The 21,675-nt window shown below is 39.9% G+C and overlaps 1 protein-coding gene across 1 annotated transcript in view; it reads right to left on the bottom strand.

The window, feature by feature from the left end:
• Nucleotides 1-21,675, bottom strand: part of CWF19L2 (CWF19 like cell cycle control factor 2) — a 177,674-nt gene that overhangs the window by 100,115 nt on the left and 55,884 nt on the right. The window contains exon 10 of the mRNA XM_065411158.1: nt 18,844-18,936. Coding sequence (XP_065267230.1) covers nt 18,844-18,936 — 93 coding nt within the window. The remainder of the gene's footprint in view (nt 1-18,843; nt 18,937-21,675) is intronic.

Below are 21,675 nucleotides of genomic sequence, written 5' to 3'. Positions count from 1 at the left end.
GCATTAAGCTCAACTGCCTGAGGGCACTCTCCATGTGCAGTAAGAGTGTCTACCTGGGAACTAAGTGCGGAGTAGCTAATGGTCTTTAAATTCACATCCCAGTTTACTGCACACTAACTCCCCAGTGTAGACAAACCATTAGATTGAGCATGGAGGTTATTTAAGCATGTCATAACTGAGTCAAAAAAGGCACGCATATGCCTCCATACAAAAGGATCTGGAAAGCAAGAAAAAAGCCAGAGTATGATTAGATGGCAGATTTAAAGATGTTTTTCAATACAAACAGACATCCTTCAAAAAATGAAAATCCAGACCAGAACAACAGAAAGGAAAAGATATGCCAGGTAAGATAGATGAAAACTAGGAGGGAATTTGAAGACTAATAGCCGATAGTCCAATTTGGTGCCGTATATGAAATGAATGGTACACTTAAGCTAGTTTCTAGCTAAGAAGAATCAACAACAAAAAGCCACAATCACAACTGGCACCTTTGTTCCCAGTATCAGTAGAGAGCCAAAGAACTAAATAGACATGGAAACTAAAATGCCTTTTTGCCACTAGAGGCAGTACATCCAGGTCAGAGTTAAGGCATATTGGCAGGAATGGCATGGGAAAAGCTTGCTCTGCCATTGCCCATGCTGTACCCATTCTACGTATAAATAGAAATCTTCACTCTCCAAAGCAGCCAATTCAATGTAAACAAAATACACTTTAAAAAACTTTACACACATTGCAAGCTGTGCAGTTAACTGAGATTATCACATACTCCAGATGTGTTGGCTGAAAGCCAAATGTCTTCATCCATCCTAGAAGCATGAGTACACAGTTTAATTGTTCTTCTTAAACTACATAATTACTTACATCAAATGTTTTTGTAACATTTTTGTAACAATTGGCTAATGAGCTGTTAGCCCAGTGATTACACCAGATACCCATATGGTCATAATTTTCTTCAGTTGATCAGATGCTCTTCATGTCCATTTCTTAAAAATTGAAACATTCTTGTGTCTTATTGCTGACATATAAAAAGCATGTTACTGCTCACATTTTACTAATTTATGGTTTACATTTTCAAAACAGGTTTTGAACACGAAACACTTTGTTCTTTGTACCTTCCTAGGCTTGGAATTTAAACTTACAGAGGCTGGGTTGACAGTTTACAACAGTACAATGTTTTGTGAAAAACCTGGAACAAAGGGGTAATCTCAGGATTCCTGTTTTGGGGCTAATTCAAGTGCAGATGAATTACTGAGGTTTTACATTCTTTGTGTTCAAAGCACAGAATGTCTGCTAAACCAGTCTGTCATTGCCCTATTTAAAGATAAGGCACTGAGACAAGCTTCACATTGGCTAAGCTTTGACAAAAGGGTGAGTTAAGAAAACCAGAAGTCTGCATTTATATTTCCATGCAGAAGTAAATTAAATTAAATTAAATTAAATTAAAATCTGGACTATTCTAAACTATTTGGAAGAGTCATAGCATTGCACCTATGTCAGGAGCCTGTTTCATTTTGAAAGCACTGTACAATACGGTATTTATTGAGCAGCAGGTTATGCAACTGAGTTCATTACTTTAGAAAAATAGTATCCCACATCCCTTGCTACAAATAAAAGTAATCCTTGTGTCCCCAAGAACGTCTTAATGCCAACTGACAAGGAGGTGCAGAGGTTGTTACTGGATTCTCATGAGTCTGGTGTGTACATTCTAGTTCACCAAAGAAAGTAATGTGAGGTCTCAGATAAAAGCTGGAGTCACACTGGTCATCAATATCATTGCAATGCATGTACAGACGTTGCGTACGGAGTTACATACACATACAGGAAGTATGTTCTAAAAGTCTGTGTCTAGGGGGTGGGAAAGGGATGGTCACCAACAAAGATGAAAAACAGGTTTTCTGTCAGACAACAGATGTTTATCTATCTGTATGGGGAGATTTTGACGGACCAGTAAAAGGCCAGGGACCACTACCGATAGTGTAATATTGATTATCTTAGTTGTTGCTAACAGCAGTCAAAACTTGTGGGCCTTTTTGCAGGCCTGTGCAGTTTAGCATGACTAAGCCAGGAGGGGACAGGGATTGGGCCAAAGGGACACTCTTTCTCAAGTTTCGCCTGACCCTACGCTGCTCCCTGATGAAATCTCTGTTGGATATGCTGGGGTCTGTGTTTTGGGAGAAAAGCAAGAAACTTATCTATATTTGCCTTCTGGAATGTGTCTGTCAGGGCATGCAGACTCTGCAGAAACACATCTGGCTAATTAGTAATCTGAGGAAACCTCTTATTTAGCTTTTGAAACTGCTTACCTAACAAGCTTTTTTGATTGACGTGTCATTGTATATGAACAAGGATAAATAAGGGGGGAGAGGTTTAGACTCTTCAGGATCTCTTCAAGGACACAGTTTAGGTCCCCAACAGCAGCTGAAAGATGGGCCAATCAGAAGGCTGCTGCTGTACCACTCAAAAGCCACACCAAACTTCAGTAATTGTTGAGGGTTTGAGGTATTTTACTAACCTGTGGCAGATGTGTGTAAGTGCTTGACACTAAATAAAGTATAGCTTTAAGTGAGAGCACTCTTGTATTGTACTGTTTGTGCCAGCCATCTATCAGTCAGATGGCCATGTCTCCATTGATCTATTTCCTCACACCACCTCGCACAGAGTAAAGTTACCAAGAGCTTTGGGTTGAAAGAATCCCGGGTAACACATCTCTCTGTTTACCTGTACTTTGAGTATTGTCTCGTTCACAATGGGCTTCCTATCACCAGTCTGAACTGAATGCAAATGAAGAATTGTAAGAACTTCAGAAAGAAACTAACAAAAAGAAAAAAACAGTGGAGTTGGGGGGAGAGAGAACCTTATCTTGAGGTGCACTTCAAATGTTTGCTTTACTATATTTGAGGGGTGGAGAAGACATCTGGGTCCTCTTCACTAAGGAAGTAAATGTGTAGCAAGTTTGCTTCACGAAAAAGGGGTCTCAACCAGACTTAGCTGAAAATGCTGAAGAGAATTTTGGGTGAGATAAAACTTCTTCACACAGAAAATTAACCTGTTAGTTAACATTTGTTCTAGAGACTAAACTTATGATTTGTTTTATATGTAACTATTTGTTTCCAGTATTGTTCCTCACCACCACTGGAATCTCTGTTCTTTGATAATAAACTTATTGTTTTCACTATAAATATATCTAAGTGCTGTGATGTTAAGCAAAGTGATGGTCCTGGTAATTCTGTAAGTGTTCAATGGATAAGGGGCTGGACACTGCAGGGAACACTCTGTGGACTTGAATTTTGATGCGTGCCTATCCCTACCTATAGAGAGGGAACGAGGCCAGAGGAGGTCTGGAAGCTAGTGTTTATGCTGTCAGGGGCTGGTGGTTTCAGGGAGCTGATCCACAACAGGCACAGATAAGACTTCTTCACAACCTTAGGCAACCCTGGGGAGTGTTGCACTTCAAAGGACAGTCTCATATCGGCGCTACAACAGACTCTTATATTAGTAGCTTTGAAAAATTTGGCAAGTCACAGACCAACACACATTATTTGCCTTGTCTATATTTAGGCTGATCTGCCTAAGCCTGAAAAAAAAAATGTGGGATGGGGAGCACAACAGAGATAATATATTGAATTCTACTTATTTGATCATTACGAAAAACAATGAAAAGAGCTGGCACTATCAATTACAAATACTGCATGGCATTTGAAAGGTCTTTTATCTCTAGTGTCAGACAGTACTTCAAATCTCTTTTAATATTAGCTTGATCATTCAGAGAAGTTTACCCACTGTCTGTCCCATTATTCAGATTACATGTATTGAAACCAAAAAGATCCTATATGGAAGACAGTATTTCTCTCCTTGTTAGTTTGAAAACCAGACACGTACTCTCTACTACTACTTTGCCCAAATACATTTAATTGATCTGTGCAATTCCTCCTGCATTTTAATGACAAAATTAAAATTGCATACTCCAAGAATTTCCCATAAATTGTGCTCAAGAAAAGACACCTTTGCCTTAATGTGTTTTTCTCATTGTTATAAATAGTTATTCAAACACTGTCTTTTAACATTAGCACATAAACTCCCTTTGAAAGCATGTCCTATTCCCAGCATGATTTCAGAGTCTAGTTACTCATACTTTGCAAATCTGTAACTTTGGCACTTAGCTTAAACCCAAGCTTAAAAACCAGACATATGGAAATATTGGAATAGGAGCTTTTTGTAGGAAACCAAAACCGTATGGATAAAAGAAAAAAATGTCCAAAAGTGGCCTTTGACTTCAGTTACTGTGATCCATGGTTGTGATATGCTGTAGCTTGTGGGAACACCCTACACCCCTATGTTCATGCTTATAATATGATTGTGTGGTATCTAATGCAAAGTTTGTCATGTCGGGTGTCTTCGGAAGGCTCATGATGTACTGAGCATTGCTGTTATGGTAATGTTATAGTAATCATTGTTATAATAATGTTATAGGTTGTAATTTCATGTATATAGTTATGAGGCTTAAAATAAGCCCAGGCAAAAACTCCCCAAGAGCAGAGGGGCAGTTCACACCTCATCAGGCCATGTATGGGACAAACCCAGCCCAGCCTCACAGGAACAAAGGACACTGGCTTAGGCAACAACAAAGGATCAGTTGGACTCTCAAAGTGAGTCACCCCCCTTCCTTTAGTCAGTTTGGGACTGCGATGAGGTAATGCTCACCTGACTCTGAGGGGGGCGGGGAGGCGGCAAAGCCAAGAGAGAAGAAAACATGATAAAAGGGAGAAATGTTTGCCATGCTCTTCCTTTCTCTTCCACCTAAATCTGCAGACACCATACCAACCGACCGAAGTGCTGATCAAAGGGGAGAGCCTGGCTGAAAAGCAACCAGCCAGCCTGTAGTGTGAAGCATCTAAATTTGTAAGGGCATTGAAAGTGTTAAGACCAGCTTAGAATGTGTTTTGCTTTTATTTCATTTGACCAAATCCGACTTGTTATGCTTTGACTTATAATCACTTAAAATCTATCTTTCATAGTTAATAAATTTATTTGTTTGTTCTACCTGAAGCAGTGCGTTTGGTTTGAAGCGTGTCAGAGATCCCCTTGGGATAACAAGCCTGGTACATATCAATTTCTTTGTTAAACTGACAAACTCATATAAGCTTGCAGCGTCCAGCAGGCATAACTGGACACTGCAAGACGGAGGTTCCTAGGGCTGTCTCGGACCGGAGATATTGGCTCATGTCATTCGGTTGCAAGTAGCTGGGAGCAGCTTACATGCCAGAGGCTGTGCATGAACAGCCCAGGAGTGGGGGTTCTCACAGCAGAGCAGGGTAAGGCTGGCTCCCAGAGTCAAGAATTGGAGTGACCTAGCAGAGGGGCAGTTCACACCTCACAGCTCACACCTGGTCCAGATAACACCAGAGGGAAACGTCACAATGGGAAATCACTACTTTCTACCCCACTCTCAAAACAAATGTATGACATTGTAAGGTAAAAGTTGACACAAGCATAGCTGAAGCACTTGTTAAAGTCACAAATAAAGTCAGTTGTAAGACACTACCTGCTGCCAGACCGTTCTGAGCAGTGCTTGACAAATACCTGTACTCTTTCCTTATGATGAGGTATTTTTAAAATCAAAACAGGAACATTAAACATCTTCAAGTTTCAAAGGCCACAAAGTTCTTACCAGTTTGCAGAAAATTGTTCTGATATAAACTCTATGTACTTATACTTTCAATAAATTATGCATAGGTAACAAAAACCGTTCAGTGGAGAGATGCCTACCCTACTAACTGCTGACCTCAAAGGTACAAATAGTTAATGAACGTTTCGTAGGGAAAATGCAGACTTTTGCTGAAGGAAGAATGATTCAGGCATCCTGCAGACTTAAGATTCAAGAATGATGGAAAAGTGGGTTTTACAAATTATGATGAGCTGGGAAACATTTTGCAACTGGGTAAACAGGCAAAACCCATCTGTTATTAAAGTTCCACACCATTCAAGGTTCTTTATTAGACTGCATATTTTCATTGTGCATTTAGCAGGTCAACTAAACTTCAATATTTTAAGTCTCTCTCAGACAGTTTTGGCAACTCTTCATGGGAAGTAGTTTTTGTAACTTTTTTAACAATATTTCGTTCTGTGTCTTGAATTGAGTACAAATTGTAAATGCATTCATATAACTATATATAAAGTCCTGCCTAAAGTACCCCATAATGAGAAGTTACTCTCCTATATAAAAACTAGAACTGCCAATGTAATAAGGCATCCTTTTAATTTATTCTTTGCATTATGGAACATCCTGAGATAAATCACGACTATTCTCCTCATTGTCTGGATCTTGTAATTGCATTTCCATAGTCCATCCCAGAAACTGAATACTGTATTTCAAAGAACTACTTATATGCTTCAAAGTACTGTATGTAAGGTTAATGTGAATTTAAGGTCTGAACTCTCTCCTTAGCAATAATGTAGAACAGAAGTATTACGGGGGAAATATATCCTTTCCTTGATGTTCAGAGTGCCCTCAGAGACAAAGAATCTATTCTGCTATGTGGAGGTGATGAGGCAGGATTTGGTTAAATGATACAGCTCCTTTTGCACCTCTACACACCAGGAACAGCCAGGGGAACACAGCTGGCAGGAATCTTCCTGCACTTGGTGGTAACAGGAGGAGGAAGAAGGCAAGAGTTAGTCCAATATGAGGATTTAGAGACTAATCCTACAAGGTGCTACGTGCCTCCTGAAATGTTCAGAGCCCTGTGAACTCGCACTGAAGTCAGTAGGAGATGCAGATGCTGAGGTACCTCTTAACATGCATATCTAGGCAAAGACAATAGTCCATTGCAGAAAAATCATCAGTTTGTGAACTACTTTTGAGAATGCCCCTTAATTGAAATTCTTTCCCTAATGCAACTGTCTGGCATACTTACAACCATGAACCCTAATTTTTGATTTTCCTAAAACCACTGTATTGAAAGTATTGTGTATGTTTCTTCTTTCATTTCTTGTTCCAAGGTATCAAAAGTTGCCTAAAGTTCTAACGATCAACCTGTTCTCTATATGTCTGGCTGTATCTCCAAAGAACCACTATTTTCCAATCAGATTTTGAGTTATTTCCATGAAATATTTGAGGCATCAAAAACATTAAGAACTAACAAACAACTGTTACTAGAGCCAACAGAAGAATTATTTCACTTGTGCTCTATGGTTGATTCTCCTCAGCTTCTTTTAATATCACGTGACTAATGGTCCTCTAGATAGCAACTATGCTATATGTGATTTCTATAGATAAAAATCTCATGTTCTATCCTGAGCTTGATTCTTCGGGATTGTGTATAAGGGATGAGGTTTTAGCATAAACACAATTTGAGTTATAGAGTAAATGTGTTTTGTAATCAATTTCTTGTTGACAAAGTGGAGAATGCTAATCTTAAGAACTGACTCCTCCATTTAAAGAGTTAACTTCTTTTTGCTGGGAGTTCTTTCTCTCTCTCCCCCCCCCCCCACCCCCCATTTCTAATGCACCCAAGTAGTACAAGACTAAATGAAAGCAAGCTGTACCTAACAGACATCAGGCTTCTGACACACTGAAGATCGGGATCACTGGTAACTGTTACTCTCCATAATGGGGAATGATTCGGGACTTGTTAACTTTATTTATTCCTTTTCTCTCTCCTTAAAATTATTACTCCCATATGAAATCATCACGTAACTGTTCTTCCAAGCTCCTGCCATCTTCACAGAAAGAAGGCTTTTGTGAAAAGATCAGTCCTGAGTGGTGCCCCAAGGATGGATGAAAACAGAAGAGACATTTCTCTACACTAGCAAGTGTGCTGAGCCCAGTAGAACCCCAGGCACAGGCATTCTCCTGGTAAACTAGAGGATGATACATCTGCAAAGAGGGCAGTAGGTAGCCTAGGGAATGTTTCCCTCTTCTTATCAGTATCCCCTCAATCATTTGCAGACTGTAACTTGATGTATTGTATCTGGCTATATTGAAGACTATCACTCTCCAGGGATCTTTCATCCACTCTCTGTATCCAAAACAACTCTCAGAGATACATCTGCATATCTTTAATTGGAAAAGTCTGATTATACATACTTTTGAAATTGCTGTATCTTGTGGCAAAAGATATGTCTATTGCTTTACCCTTAATTTGATTAAATAATTCCTACTCAACTGAAAGCAATTGCTTTTTAATTCAAAATCCAGTAGTTAAATATAGAGACTTGCTGTGCTGAAGTTATCTGTTTGTAAGCCTTCTCCTTGTAATTTTATGTGCCCACTGTGTAGCTGGGACCCAGAGATACCACACTGAAGATCCTACATTTGTTTCTTTAATCTTTTAGTTATCTTCCCATATTTTTTTTTAAATAGTGGCAGTAGTACAATAAGTGTATTTGCTAACTTCTTAACAGCCTAGGGCGCTTGACATCTGAATGCTAATATGTGCAGCATCTGTTCACATTTTTCAAATATTTCCTTTACTGCTTTTAGTTATATATTGTGAGTGCGAAAGAGGGGATAATAAATAGTCCAACACCAATGGTAGAGTGGAAGCAGCCAGGGCAATCCCCCTGGGTTGGAACCATGTCTGAAACCTCTTCCATTTTTGAAGGAAGGTTTGGCAGGTAGCGCTCTTTCTACTGTGTAAGAGCACCTCTTTCACTTCCTCAGAGCAAGATCCCTATATGAGCTGGAACCAGGAAGGAGCCACACTTTGAGCCATAAGGTCCTCAGATTGGGATGGAGAGTGCGACCCCCATTCTGCAACAGAAGATGAGGAATGACCGGAAGAGTCAGGACAAACAGACAGCTGTGACAGTGTCTGGGTACCACGTAAGGGTAAGGGTACCACGTCTGTCTGGACCAGGTAGGAGCGATCAAAATGATGCTCACCTTCCCTGTTTTCACTTTCAGCAGGACCTTCATCAGAAAGAGGAATGGGAGGAAAGGCATACAAGAGGCCTTTGTCCCAAGAAAGGAGTGGTGACTGATCCCTGCTCTGGAACAGTACTGGTAACATTTCCTGTTCCGGTGAATCGCAAAAAAGTCTACCACCGAAATATGTCACATAGGGATTTCATCTCTATCTCCTATTCATGGTCGCATGGGAATTTTCAGCTGAGACTGTCGGCTGTCGTATTGTGTATTCCTGGCAGATACGCCGCTGATATTAGAATGTGGTGGAAAATGCACCAGTTCCATAACTTCAGTGCTTTCATGCACAAGGAATGGGATCTAGCTCCTCCTTGTCAGTTAACGTAGTACATACAGGCCATGCCGTCCGTCATTACCTTTGTTTGAGAGTCCTTGATCAGCGGAAGGAAATGAGTGCATGCATTTCTGACTGCTCTGAGCTCAAGTGAACTGATGTGAAGGCATGTCTCTGCTGGGGACCATTTGCCCTGTATTGTGTGACCATTGAGATACACCCCCATCCTATGAGGGATGCATCGGTGGTCAGAAGAGATGGGGAAGGTTGCATAAATGGAACTTCCGTACAGACGTTTGTCAGGTTTTTCCACCAGTCTAGGGATTGCTTGATCCTGGAAGGCACAGGCATGAGTTTATTTATATTGTCTTTGTTTGGTTTGTAAACTGAGGCAAACCACGCTTGGAGGTATCTCATATGTAATCTGGCATGAGCAACAACTGATGTGCCCCAGAAGCTGGAGGCAGTGTCTGGCCGAGATTTGTGGGCTGGATTGAACTGTCTCTAAAAATGAAGAGAAACTGAGGAATCTGTGAAGTGGGAGGAGCACCTTCACTTGAACAGAGTCGATGTCGGCTCCTATGAACTTTGTACCAGAATCAAGGTCAATTTTTGTTTGTTGATCTGCAGGCCCAGGTCTGAGAACAGATCACATGTGACTTTGGTGTCTTGTTGGGCCACTGTGTAAGACCAAGCCCTGAGCAGGCAATCGTCCAGTTAAGGAAAAATCATAATACTCGGAGACTGTAAATGGGCTACCCTACCACCACCGAGAGGACCTTGGAGAATACCCTGTGGGAAAAGAGAGGCCAAATGGGAGGACCCTGTACGGGTAGTGGTCCTGATCCATAGTAAATCTGAGGTACTGTCTGTGGCTCAGAATGATATGGAAGCATGCATCCTGAAGGTCGACAGCCGAGAACCAATCTCCTTCTTCTAGTGCTGGGATGATCGTGAATAGAGTGACCATCTTGAACGTCTGCGCTTTGATAAAACTGTTGAGTGCTCTGAGGTCCAGTATAGGACTCCAACCTCCCTTTTTCTTCAGTATCAGGATGAAGCAAGAATAGAAGCCTTTGCCCCTGGGGCACATGAGTACCGACTCTATAGCTCCTACGCTGCAGGGCTGGTTCACTTCTTGGCGTAGTACACTCTTGTGAGAAGAGTCCCTGAAGGGGAACGGGGTTTGGGAGGAGGAAGGGAGGAGTGTCCCTAGCCTCTGTTTGCCAGAAGCTGGGAATGAGCGACAGAGGATGGATCACTTGATGATTACCTGTTCTGTTCATTCCCTCTGGGGCACCTGGCACTGTCCACTGTCGGAAGACAGGATACTGGGCTAGGTGGACCTTTGGTCTGACCAAGTAAGGCCATTCTTATGTTGATATGAGAAGTGGATCGCATATTCACTATGGACGATTTCAAACACCCACTTGTCAGAGATTATCCGCTCCGATGTGCTGCAGAACAGAAATAAGATGATCTCTGAAAGGGGATGAGGGATTTACTGGCGTGCAATCATGAGGAGAGTGTTCTGCGGACACCTCGACCAACCTGTCAAAACTGCTGTTTAGATGTTGATGGCTGCAATGAAGTTGGCTGTTGTCACAACTGCTTCCACATAGGGAACCTTGGTTTCTTTCGGTGGAGTTCGTAGGGCCTTTGTGATTGATACTGAGGCGTATATTATGATGAACGAGGCTTAAACTGCATCTGAGGGCTGTGTTTCCTCTTATAGGCCGGCGTATAAATTCCCAATGAGCAAAGGGTCGCCCGAGAATCCTTCAGTGTATGAAGGTAGATATCCATCTTCTCAGCGAACAGCTTCATTCCATCAAAGGGGTCTTCTACCATTGCCTCGACCTCTTTGAGGAAACCAGATGACTACAATCACAAAGCCCTTCTCATGATCACCGCAGTCGAAATTGAGCGAGTGGCCGTGTCTGCTGCATCCAGGGCTAACTGGAGGGACGTTTTTGCTACCAGTTGGCCATCTAACTATGGCTGTAAACTGTTCTTTATGAGAATCTGGCAGTTGGTCAATAAAGGCATTTAATGTCACGTAGTTTTGGTAATCATATTTGGCCAATAAGGCCTGGTAGTTAGCCACTCGGAACTGCAGAGTGGCACATGAGTATGCTTTCCCGCCGAACAGATCTATGCATTTTCCCTCCTTGTCGGGAGGAATGGACCGAGATTGGTATTGGTGGCTTTTGGCATTGACAGAGTGCACTATAAAAGAGTTCGGAGACAGGTGCGAAAACAGGAATTCTGTGCCTTTTGCTGGCACCCAGTATTTTTTACCCGCTTGTTTACATGTTGGGGAGGTGGGGTGGATACCAGGGTCTGCCACACAAGTCTGGCTGGGTCCAGAAGCGCCTTGTTTACAGGGAGCGCCGCTCTGGTAGAGGTAGAAGCACGTAGAATATCTACCAATTTGTGTTGGGATTCAGACATCACCTGTAGTTGAATTTGTAGGTCATCTGCAACCCTGTGTGCCAAGTCCTGAAACAACTCAAAATCATCCACCATGGATGGCGGGGAGCATCACTGCCTCATTAGGCGATGAGGACAAAAAGCGGGCTTAAGGAGTGTCCTCTTTTTTTGCTTCAGGCTCCATTTCCTCCACCAGCTGTACAGGAGGTTCTGGAGCAATAGATGTCGCTGCTGAAGGAGGGTGCCTCCTAGCTTGTTGGCGTATAACACTAGGAGCCCGGGAGGTTTTCTATCTCTGGGATTGCCAGGGATCCCAGTAAGGCCACTGGGGATAGGGTGCTGGTGGTTGAAACAAGAGCTCTCCATACCATGGGGGTTGTGGGTTCGGTGGGCGATACCCCTGTTGCCCATGTTGGAATTGGTCCCCTTGTGGTGGGTATGAGGAGCGCTGGGAGACCAGGTCCTCTTCCTCACTCTCCGACTCTGCTGAGGAGAAGCACAGTGCACAGCCCGGAGACACCATTAATTATAATGCCCTGGGGGAGCCTACTACCGGGGCTCCGGTACTGAAGATAGGCGAGTCTGGTGCATCAGACACCGAGAGATCAAATGCGCACCGGAATTCCATTGGTGAGTGTCAGCGGAGATGGTGGCACGGGCCTGACCATATTGTCCACCTGGGTCGGTGCTGGTGCACCTGGGTCGGTCCTGGTTGTGATGATGTAGCCTTCCCCTGGGTGGATTTATGTCTCTCTCGCTCTTGAGCAGTCCAGGCAAACAACGCACGTTATAACAAAGCTTAAACTTGTTCTTAATAATAATTTTAAAAACAATACTAGCTGCCTATTTAATTTTAAAAACAGCAAAAAATATCCACCTCCCTTTCCATTTCTAATAAGGAGTCTTGAAGTTTAAATCTCCTCCGTGTGATAGATATGCTTGCTTTAATCTGCTTAGGTCTTGGAAGTCCAGGGGCTCCGGGCTGCTGGCCCCGTGCTGCCCGGGGTCCCTAGGGACAGCTCTGTCCGCCATTAGGGAATTTTTTTCCCCCGAGAACCCCCTGTAACATTTCATGAACCCCAGTTTGGGAACCACTGTCTTACAGGTTTTGAGAATGTCTTGTCTCCTTTAAATCACCTGCCTTCGACGTAGAAGGTTGCGGTGATGACTCTCTCCAGGACTCTGGGGGTTGAAGGGCTGACTCCATAAGCAGGAGTTTAAGCCTCAACTCTCTGTCTTTCCTGGACCTGGGCTTTAGCTGTTGGCACCAGATGCACTTCTGTGGGTTGTGCTGTTCCCCCAAGCAGCGAACGCACTGCTAATGTCCGTTCGTTACTGGGATGGACTCTTTGCAGCTCAGGCACTTCTTGAAGCCTGGGGAGCCAAAGGGAGGCAAACCCTTTCTTCTTTTCTTTTCTTACTTTTTTGGGGAGGGCGGCATGGCCAACTAAAAAAAAAAACTAAGGTACTTAAGAAAAAAGGCTTAAAGTGAAGCTAAATAAACAAGACTATAGAAAGTTAATGATCCGCAAATGGACAGCTCTCAGCTTGGTCTCTAGCCAGGGGCGGTTGAGAAGGAACTGAGAGGGAAATGCCCGAGCATGCTAGCTAGCCTCATGGCAGGTGAGACACCGTGCATGAGTGGGACGGACTGCAACTGAAATTCTCCGATCAGCAGCGCAGGGGTGAACACACTCCTACAGTGGAGCACCCATATGGACCCTACTCGAAGAAGAACTGTATAACTTAATATTCTCTTCAGCATTCCCATGTTACTTCGCCTAAAGTACTTACTTGTGGCTTTTACTCAATTAATTTCATACTTTAAGCTTAATTCATCATTATTAAGAACTGTCTGCAACAATCACTCTGCAGTCAGAGTCTAACTTTGTTGCCAGTATTATGATGAAGGGCTATGAAATGGAAAATGACTTATTTCTTAAGCTCTATTGAAGTGCACATACTGTAGCACTGGAATCAACCAGAGTTTTATATGTTGACAGTATCCAATATCCAGTATCTTAATATTATCATAAACATAGTCAATTAGAGCATGTGTGTATGCGCAGTCGTATGCGCACACACCGTGCAGTTTGATTTATTTGCCCCCTACTGATTTTATTAAATTTGGTCAAAAAACACTGGTAAGAGAAATGATCAGGTTAAGAGACATTATTCTTTCACTTAGTCTATAAACAAGCATCTGAGTTTTTACATCTACCCTTAATCTTATATAGGTACTCCAAGGTGAAAAATGCTTAAGAAATAGCCAGCTAGCTAGCTAAGGATGCCAGTGTTACATTAGCCATCCAAGCATAGTTGGCTGTGGAACAAATGCTCTCCATTTCTGGTTTATCCACCAGAGATGTACTCATCCCACTGGACCATTTCTTAGAAAGCTCTCTTAGACCTTCAACTACATTTACAACCTACAGTAATTCAAACTGATCTCAAAGTCAGAGATGCCCTGTAAAACAAAGTTCTGACTGATATCTGAGAATCTACAAACTATATGAGAGACTTATATAAATCTAGTGGCCAAAGTCCCAAGAGAGCCGTCTCTACTAACCATCTAAAAAAAATAAAAAATCAAGGTTCCAGAGCAAAGGGTGATGTAGGATGGAAAATATATTCCAAGAATCAGAAGACCAAGACATGCAATTAATGCAATAATCCATACCATTAATTGCTTGGAAAACTATCAAGGAAATAAACACTTCACGTAGTTAGACATTATTATTACCAACATTTGCCAAAGAGTTCTATAGCAAAACAGTACTCAAGTTCCAGTGATGCTTCATAAAGGTCAAAATATAAAATAAAGAAACTTTAAATAGATAATTTTCACCAGTATGGATGGATCCAATCCCCATAACCAAACAAACAGAATGTGATTAAAAGAGTAACAACCCTTTCACGTATCAGAAAGACAAAGCAGCTTTCTTTTCTACATAATCCTAATTTAATATTTATTTTTGAAATCCCTAAGCCTCCTCAAACTTTTGCTGGCACCTGATGTATTATGTGATCTGAACAATGTTTTCTGTGTGTGTACTAAATTATAAGCTCTTTGGAACAGGAACCTTATCTTATACAATACAGAGCACATTGTCAAACAATGACATTTTTCCTCAAAATGTTCATTACAATTTGAACAGAAGCAGCTAAATTTTTATGTGAAATTAAAACACCTAGCCACGTATTAATCACCACACCACGGCATGTAAGTACAAATTCTGCCCTTATATGTTCAGTGAGGTTTGAGACTCCCAATGACTTTGAACAGAACTGAAAGGCAGAATTTGGCCTTTAGTTTTGATCTTGTTCCCCAAATCATAGACTATTTTTTTTATACCACTGCCCTATTTTTTCCACACCATCATTGCACATGGATGTACTCAAATTGTGGGGTATTTATTCCATGTAGTTCATATAATATGTTAATCAATAAAGTCTTCTAAGTTTAAGCACATAAGAAGTCCCATTGAAGCGAATAAGACTACTCATGTGCTTTAAAATTATGTACCTGCCTGCCTAAGCATTTTGCTGAATCAGGGCCTAAGAATCAGAGCAATATTCTAGTGTTCTATATACAAAGTGCCTTTTCCCACCAGAGCTACTTAAACTAATAGTGCCAAAAGTCAGTCTATTTTGGAGGTTATAGGGTTAAATTTGATATGTTGTTATGCTCTAAACTCATGCTTCAGAACTAGCTAAATTGGGATCAGAATCCTGACTTCCAGTATATAGAAAATAATCTGCAATACATTCAGGGATATCAGATATTGACATAATTAGAGGTGTGAATAGAAGAAAATCTAATAAAACTGCCTTATACTACCAATTATTTTCCATCCCTACCCTGGTGTTACATTTCACAACATCTTGTTACTGAAGAGTTTCCCTAACTTATTATGGTCAGATATTCATTTGTGTTCTTCAGTTTTTATATTTATTTAGTTAAAAAGATAAAACTTTTCACTCTGTAATGTTCAGGACACAAATTTGAGACAACTTAAATATAATAATAGGGCTTTTCTTAGCTACCCCAATACAATGAAGTATGAAAAATTGCGAATAGCGCATTCCAAATCACAGTATCAGAAATAATTTATTCCCTCAGATTTCCAGTTTAGATTTATTTTTAAAAAGAGTCTTTTACATGACGTGTTACCAAAACATTGCCTACAGGAAAGCAATAACAAATGTGTGATCAGGAAACCTAGCATGATATTTAAGAATGTACAAATTATTTGAGAAAACTGTATAACTTCAATGGACCTAGTAAAAAGGAAAAAGCAAAATACGCAGTCCTCGGACTTACGACACAGTTGGTTCCCTACAATTGCGTCATAAGTCGGAACCGCAATCTACTCCATTGCGGGACCGAGCGCCGTAAACTCGAAACCTATAGTCTTAAGTCAAATCAGGATGTCAATGTAGAAGTGTCATAAGTGCCGTTCGTTGTAACTCAAACGGCATAAAGTCGAGGACTGCCTGTAACACCTAGTCTTGCCCACAATAAACATAATAGTATAAACAAACTTCCCTATCCAAATTACAGAATTCAGATTTCAACACTGATACCGCAAAACAAACAACAGAATTAAAACTATTCCAATATGCTAAAAGCCAAAACCAATTTACGATCTCAGCTAATAAAATTATAATTTTCCTGTATTTTGGACACATGTAAAACTAGCAGCTGACATCAAATGAAATAAATGCCAAACATGTAAAATGAAGGTTGGTATTTCTCCAGTTCCTTTCCTGCTCCCTTCAGTTGTTTTAGAACTGTCATTATCTCTGTTCCTTCACATCATCTTATGTTGGTGCAAGAGCCTTTTCCTGTAACTCTGCCCTCTTGTACAGAATCCTTATCGCTGTCTGCCTCATCAGTTCACCATACACAATTAAAAAAAACCTGTTCATCACCAAAATAGTGCTGAGGGAATCCCAGCAGCAGTGTAGTGAAAGCATGAGCGATTACTGAACACTGTGCAGAACAGCAGGTGAGCCTCCCATGGCCACACTCCTGACTCTTCACAGCATGCTGTCTGAGGACCAGGAATTTGGATCCAACCTGGCACTCAGAAGACAGGTACCACTGCTTATTCCATGCTTCTATGGCAGGTTTAATATAGCTACAAGAGGCGATTAAACCTGACCACTAGCTCCCTGTGCGTACTCTTCTCCTACCACTGAGTATCATGAGAAGCTACAGCCATAACATCCTTGTCAAGTTCTCTTTGACCTAACTCCCAACATCACAGTCAAAACTCGGCTGGGGCTTGTAATCAGAATTTGAGAATTCACTGGCATTTTTCAATAATAGCTGGGTTAACCCTGGTATGCTGGCCAACATTTCCCCATCAATAAAAGACAGACTGATATGCAAGTCTGTGTGAGAACATAGTGGCAGGCAGTCGCATTAGTATACATAGTCCCACTCTCTGAACTCTCAGAATAAAAAGCCCCAATTACTACAAGAAGCCCTATGCAGGCAGACTCCATGACTTGTTGCAGCCTAATCTTTTACAGTAAAATGCTTTGGTGTATGAAGGATGCTATTATATAAACCCAAAAGGAATTGAGTAGTTACACAGAAAAAACATTTTCCATTTGTAGTTACATGTGAATATAAAATTAACAGTTTTTTTTTCACACATCCAATCATTTATTATGCCATTAATACCTCCTAATTATTAAATCTTAATGCATTTCTTTTTACAAGACCTTGGAATATAATTGCTGACATCCAAAAATAGCCTAATTTTTCATCCAATCATAGCATCAGGTTTCCATATATAAGATATTTCAACACTGCAAACTTCCAGATATTTTTTAAAGTTTAAAACTGTACTTTTAAATTGGCAATATCAGATTGAACGCTACCAGGCTTTTCAGAAGTCATAAACCAACAAATGCACTTCAGCTGAAAAATGTCTAGGGCACTAAAAAATAATTAAATTAAACAGGACACGAAGCAAATTTTTAAAATGCTTAATATTTGTAAGGTATATCTTTAGATGATTTATTGCTCAGCCTAATAAAGTAGTACCTTTTTGGTGAGAAATGGTATGGTAGTAACTTAAATATGCATTTCTTATTGCAATATGTATTGATAATAATTTATCTTTAAATGGAAGTGAATAATCAGTATCTCTGTTTTCTTCTGGTTTTGGTGTTGGTTTTTAATGCCTTTTTCTGAGTTCACCCTAAAAGGCATAATTATGCTACTTATCTTATATTTACTTACAATATGCTTGCTCCCAGTCCTTCATGAAAAACAGACATCTTTAAAAATAATGAGGTAAGTATATACACAACATATTTGCTTCTAAAAAAGATAATATGTCTCTTGTGATCTAGAAGAACTATACTGTACTTTGAAACTGTAATTAGCACACTTTGAAAAACTCACTAGTTTCACTTTCTAGCTGCATACTTACTTTACAAAGTTTTTCATTTCTAGCAGCTTTATAAAGATCAAATACAAAGCTGTCTAAACATGTTCACTGGACAAAGTCCAATCTGATTTACTCTATATTGACTTTACATCTATTTTGGGGTCCGTAAATCTGAAGATTGCTCCATACAATCTAAAACTGTAATTTTCCTTCCAGCTTCATTTTTGTGGTCTATATTACCACCAGAAATTACTGTTAGAAATAGTACCGCATGCTGTCCAGATGGAGGCAGTTTGTTCTCTCTCTATATATATATTTTTTAAAGTAAACTACTGCAATGGGAATATGCTCAGCATCACCTGAAGACCTAAGGCACAACAGAAACGTTGCCATTATTTTACCAATGTAAGCAAAGTAAAGTGAAACCTGAATACTGTGGGCAAAAAATACCCAGTATCGAGGTGCCATGCAGTGGCTTAACACACTGCTTAAGAGCTGTAGTAAAAGCCAAATCCTGTTCCCAATGGAATCACTGGGAGGTGTACTATTCAATTACAACAGGAATTTGACTCTCATGAAGGATGCACTGGGATGAACTGCACCCAGAAGGAGTTTATGACATTTTCCCTACAGCTATACAGTCTGACATTTTAGCACTCACTAGCTGTCTTGGCTCTTTTACAGATAGCCTTTGTAAATTTCAACATCTGAATTTAAAAATATCATTGCTACAGGTACTTTTCACCTGCATTGTGATTTTTGTGCTAGCACATAACAATGGAGGAATATTTTTCCCTTACCTCCTTTTCAAGTTGTCTTGCAGGAGTCTCTGTTCTACTTTCTTTTAGTTTACGTGCATTTTCAAGCTGGGCTTGAAGCTTTGAAGCTAAATCCTTTAAAGAAAATGATAAAAATGAATTAATTCAGTTGTTTTAGCTCTTATTTACAAAAATGTATATCCCAACTGTCCATTTCTCTTGCTTCTCCATATTTTGTTTATTTTTTAAAACACCAGCTCACAGGTATATAGAAGTACTATTAACTGTAATGCCAGTGCCATTTGAACAATTCCTTATTATAGGTACAAGATCAGAAATTTTTCCAAAAAATTTAAGACAGATGCATCTGAAGCATTATAGTACATATCATCATTTAAAAAATAGCACTCCCATAACACATTACATTTTCAAACGCACTGTTCAAATATTAATCAATTTATGCTCATAAAATCTGTAGGTAAGCATAACAGCCATTATACAGATGGAAAAGCAAATAGAGGTAAGTCTAACCTAATGTAATGTACACGCTTTTCCAACAACACCCTTAGTTTATAAGTTCCACAAAGAGTCTAAAGGAGCAAATCTTACAGCTGCTTCTACTGCATAGATTTACCTTCCCTTAAACACCACCTCGGAATTTGGGCTGAGATTGAGTCTAATCTGGGTTCTGGATGACCCAAAGATGGAAGAGTAAGACCTATTTGCATTCTCCCATTAATTGTTTTTCCTGATATAGTCCTCTCTTCCGCTCCTCATTATACAGACAAGGTGGATGAGATAATACCTTTTATTGGACCAATTTCTGTTGAGGAGAGAGACAAGCTTTTGAGCTACACAGAGCTCTTCCTCATGTCTGGGAAAGGTACTGAGAGTTTCACAGCTAAATGCAAGATTGAACAGATAGTTCCCTTAGAATACGTGCTAACTACTTATGCTGAACTATCTGTTCAATTTCGTATTTAGCTGCGACACTCTCAGTACCTTTCTGCAGACCTGAAGAAGAGCTCTGTGTAGCTCGAAAGCTTGTCTCTCACCAACAGAAGCTGCTCCAATAAAAGGTATCACCTCACCCACCTTGTCTCTCTAATATCCTGGGACCGACATGGCTACAACAACACTGCATAGTTCCTATTACATAAATCACAGCAATTTAGACTCAATGGGCTAAATTCAGAGCAATAGAGCAAAATGTAACAAATTAATTCATTTGATTTACATTTATTATTAAACAAGGGAAACAGGCCTAAATTGCTGATTCCACACAATGATAAAAATTAATTTCAATATAAATAATTAAAATAATTAATATGAAATTAACAGCAGCATTATAACATAACAATTTTGACTATTACTAACTGAAATCAAACAAAATTGCAAAATACCTCACATATACATCATTTGTATTTACAAGAGTGCTTTTATTGAGAATATTTTCTTCTGTTACTTAAAAGAACACTGACAGCATAAAATCATACTTCTGTCCAAATGTTTCCCTGTATTGTTACGTGTATCAGCTAAGATTACCATGACTAAAAATTAGAGAATTAGAAAAATTATGGGTTTCCCATGTCCCCCACGATTTTGATTACTTTATGCATTTTATAGCACTTGGTGTATAGTCAGTTTCACTTGTTTCCCCTGTAGGGCCAAATATCCAATTTCTCTTATTTGTGTGGGTTTTTCCAAATATCAATAGGGAAGAGAAAAATATTCAAAAATACGAGTTTAAAATCCCCCAAATTGGCAGTGAGACTTAAGGGGAAAGATGTAGTATCTGAAATTACTTTTAGTTCACTAAAAGTTAGCTTTTAGTTCTTTTCAAAGCTGACTAGATTTCCGCTTGGCAGTGTCTCTTTAAAAGCTATCTCTGTTTAAAAATATGCTGCATACACATTTATTCTGATGATTATGCAAAGGGGAAAACAAAATACTGATGTAAAATAAGATCTGCACATAGTTATTTATAATGTATAGGGTGACCAGATAGCAAGTGTGAAAAATCGGGATGTGGGTTGGGGGGTTATAGGTGCCTATATAAGAAAAAGCCTCAAATATCAAGACTGTCCCTATAAAATCAGGACATCTGGCCACCCTAATAATATAAAACGTGTAATATTGACTTTGGAAATACCAATAGGACACACAGATCGGTGTGAAAAATAATCTGCGAGGGCATCCTAAATAAAAAAAAAAAGTCTGAAAGCCACTTCTTGTTCCCTGCACAAAGTTATAATCTTATTTGTGACTTCACAATTACAGCAGTTGCTGTAGAGATGATGTCAAACAGAATTATTGCTTCAGGGGAGACTCATGCAGCAAGCATAGACGCATGAAAAAAAATCATCCTTAGAAACAAAACAAAAAAAATACATAAAGGACCACACTGGTTGAACTGTTTCTAAAATGGACATTTTTCACCATTGTCCATTAGATTTTTGCAGTACGTCTTTAAGAGCATCTATGCACGACACAATAACTTGCAAAACATAGCCTCAATCTAACACAATGAGACTGACATGGTTGACACCTCAAGGTGCTACCACAATACACACGACAAATAATAAATAAATTCATAAATAAATAATACACAAAAATTGGGGGGCATGTGCCAATCTACTGGTGTTCCCAGAACTGTGAGTGACTGTGTTACCTCTCTCAGCATCAGCAAACCACAAGGACCTCTGTGTCAGAGAGTGGAAGTTAGTTGGACACAGTTTTCACTTATCACCATTAGCTAAAAGGCATCAGATAAACCAGTACTATGTATCTATAGTGTTATGTAATAAAAATATCTTTTTTGGAAACGAGTCTTTCAAATCACACAGCGATGTTCCTGATTTTTCAGTCTGCTTT

The sequence above is a fragment of the Emys orbicularis genome, chromosome 1 (genome assembly GCF_028017835.1).
Source record: "Emys orbicularis isolate rEmyOrb1 chromosome 1, rEmyOrb1.hap1, whole genome shotgun sequence".
Taxonomy (NCBI): Eukaryota; Metazoa; Chordata; order Testudines; family Emydidae; genus Emys; species Emys orbicularis.
Note: the sequence above shows the minus strand (reverse complement) of the source record. Positions and strands in the feature narration are given on the sequence as shown.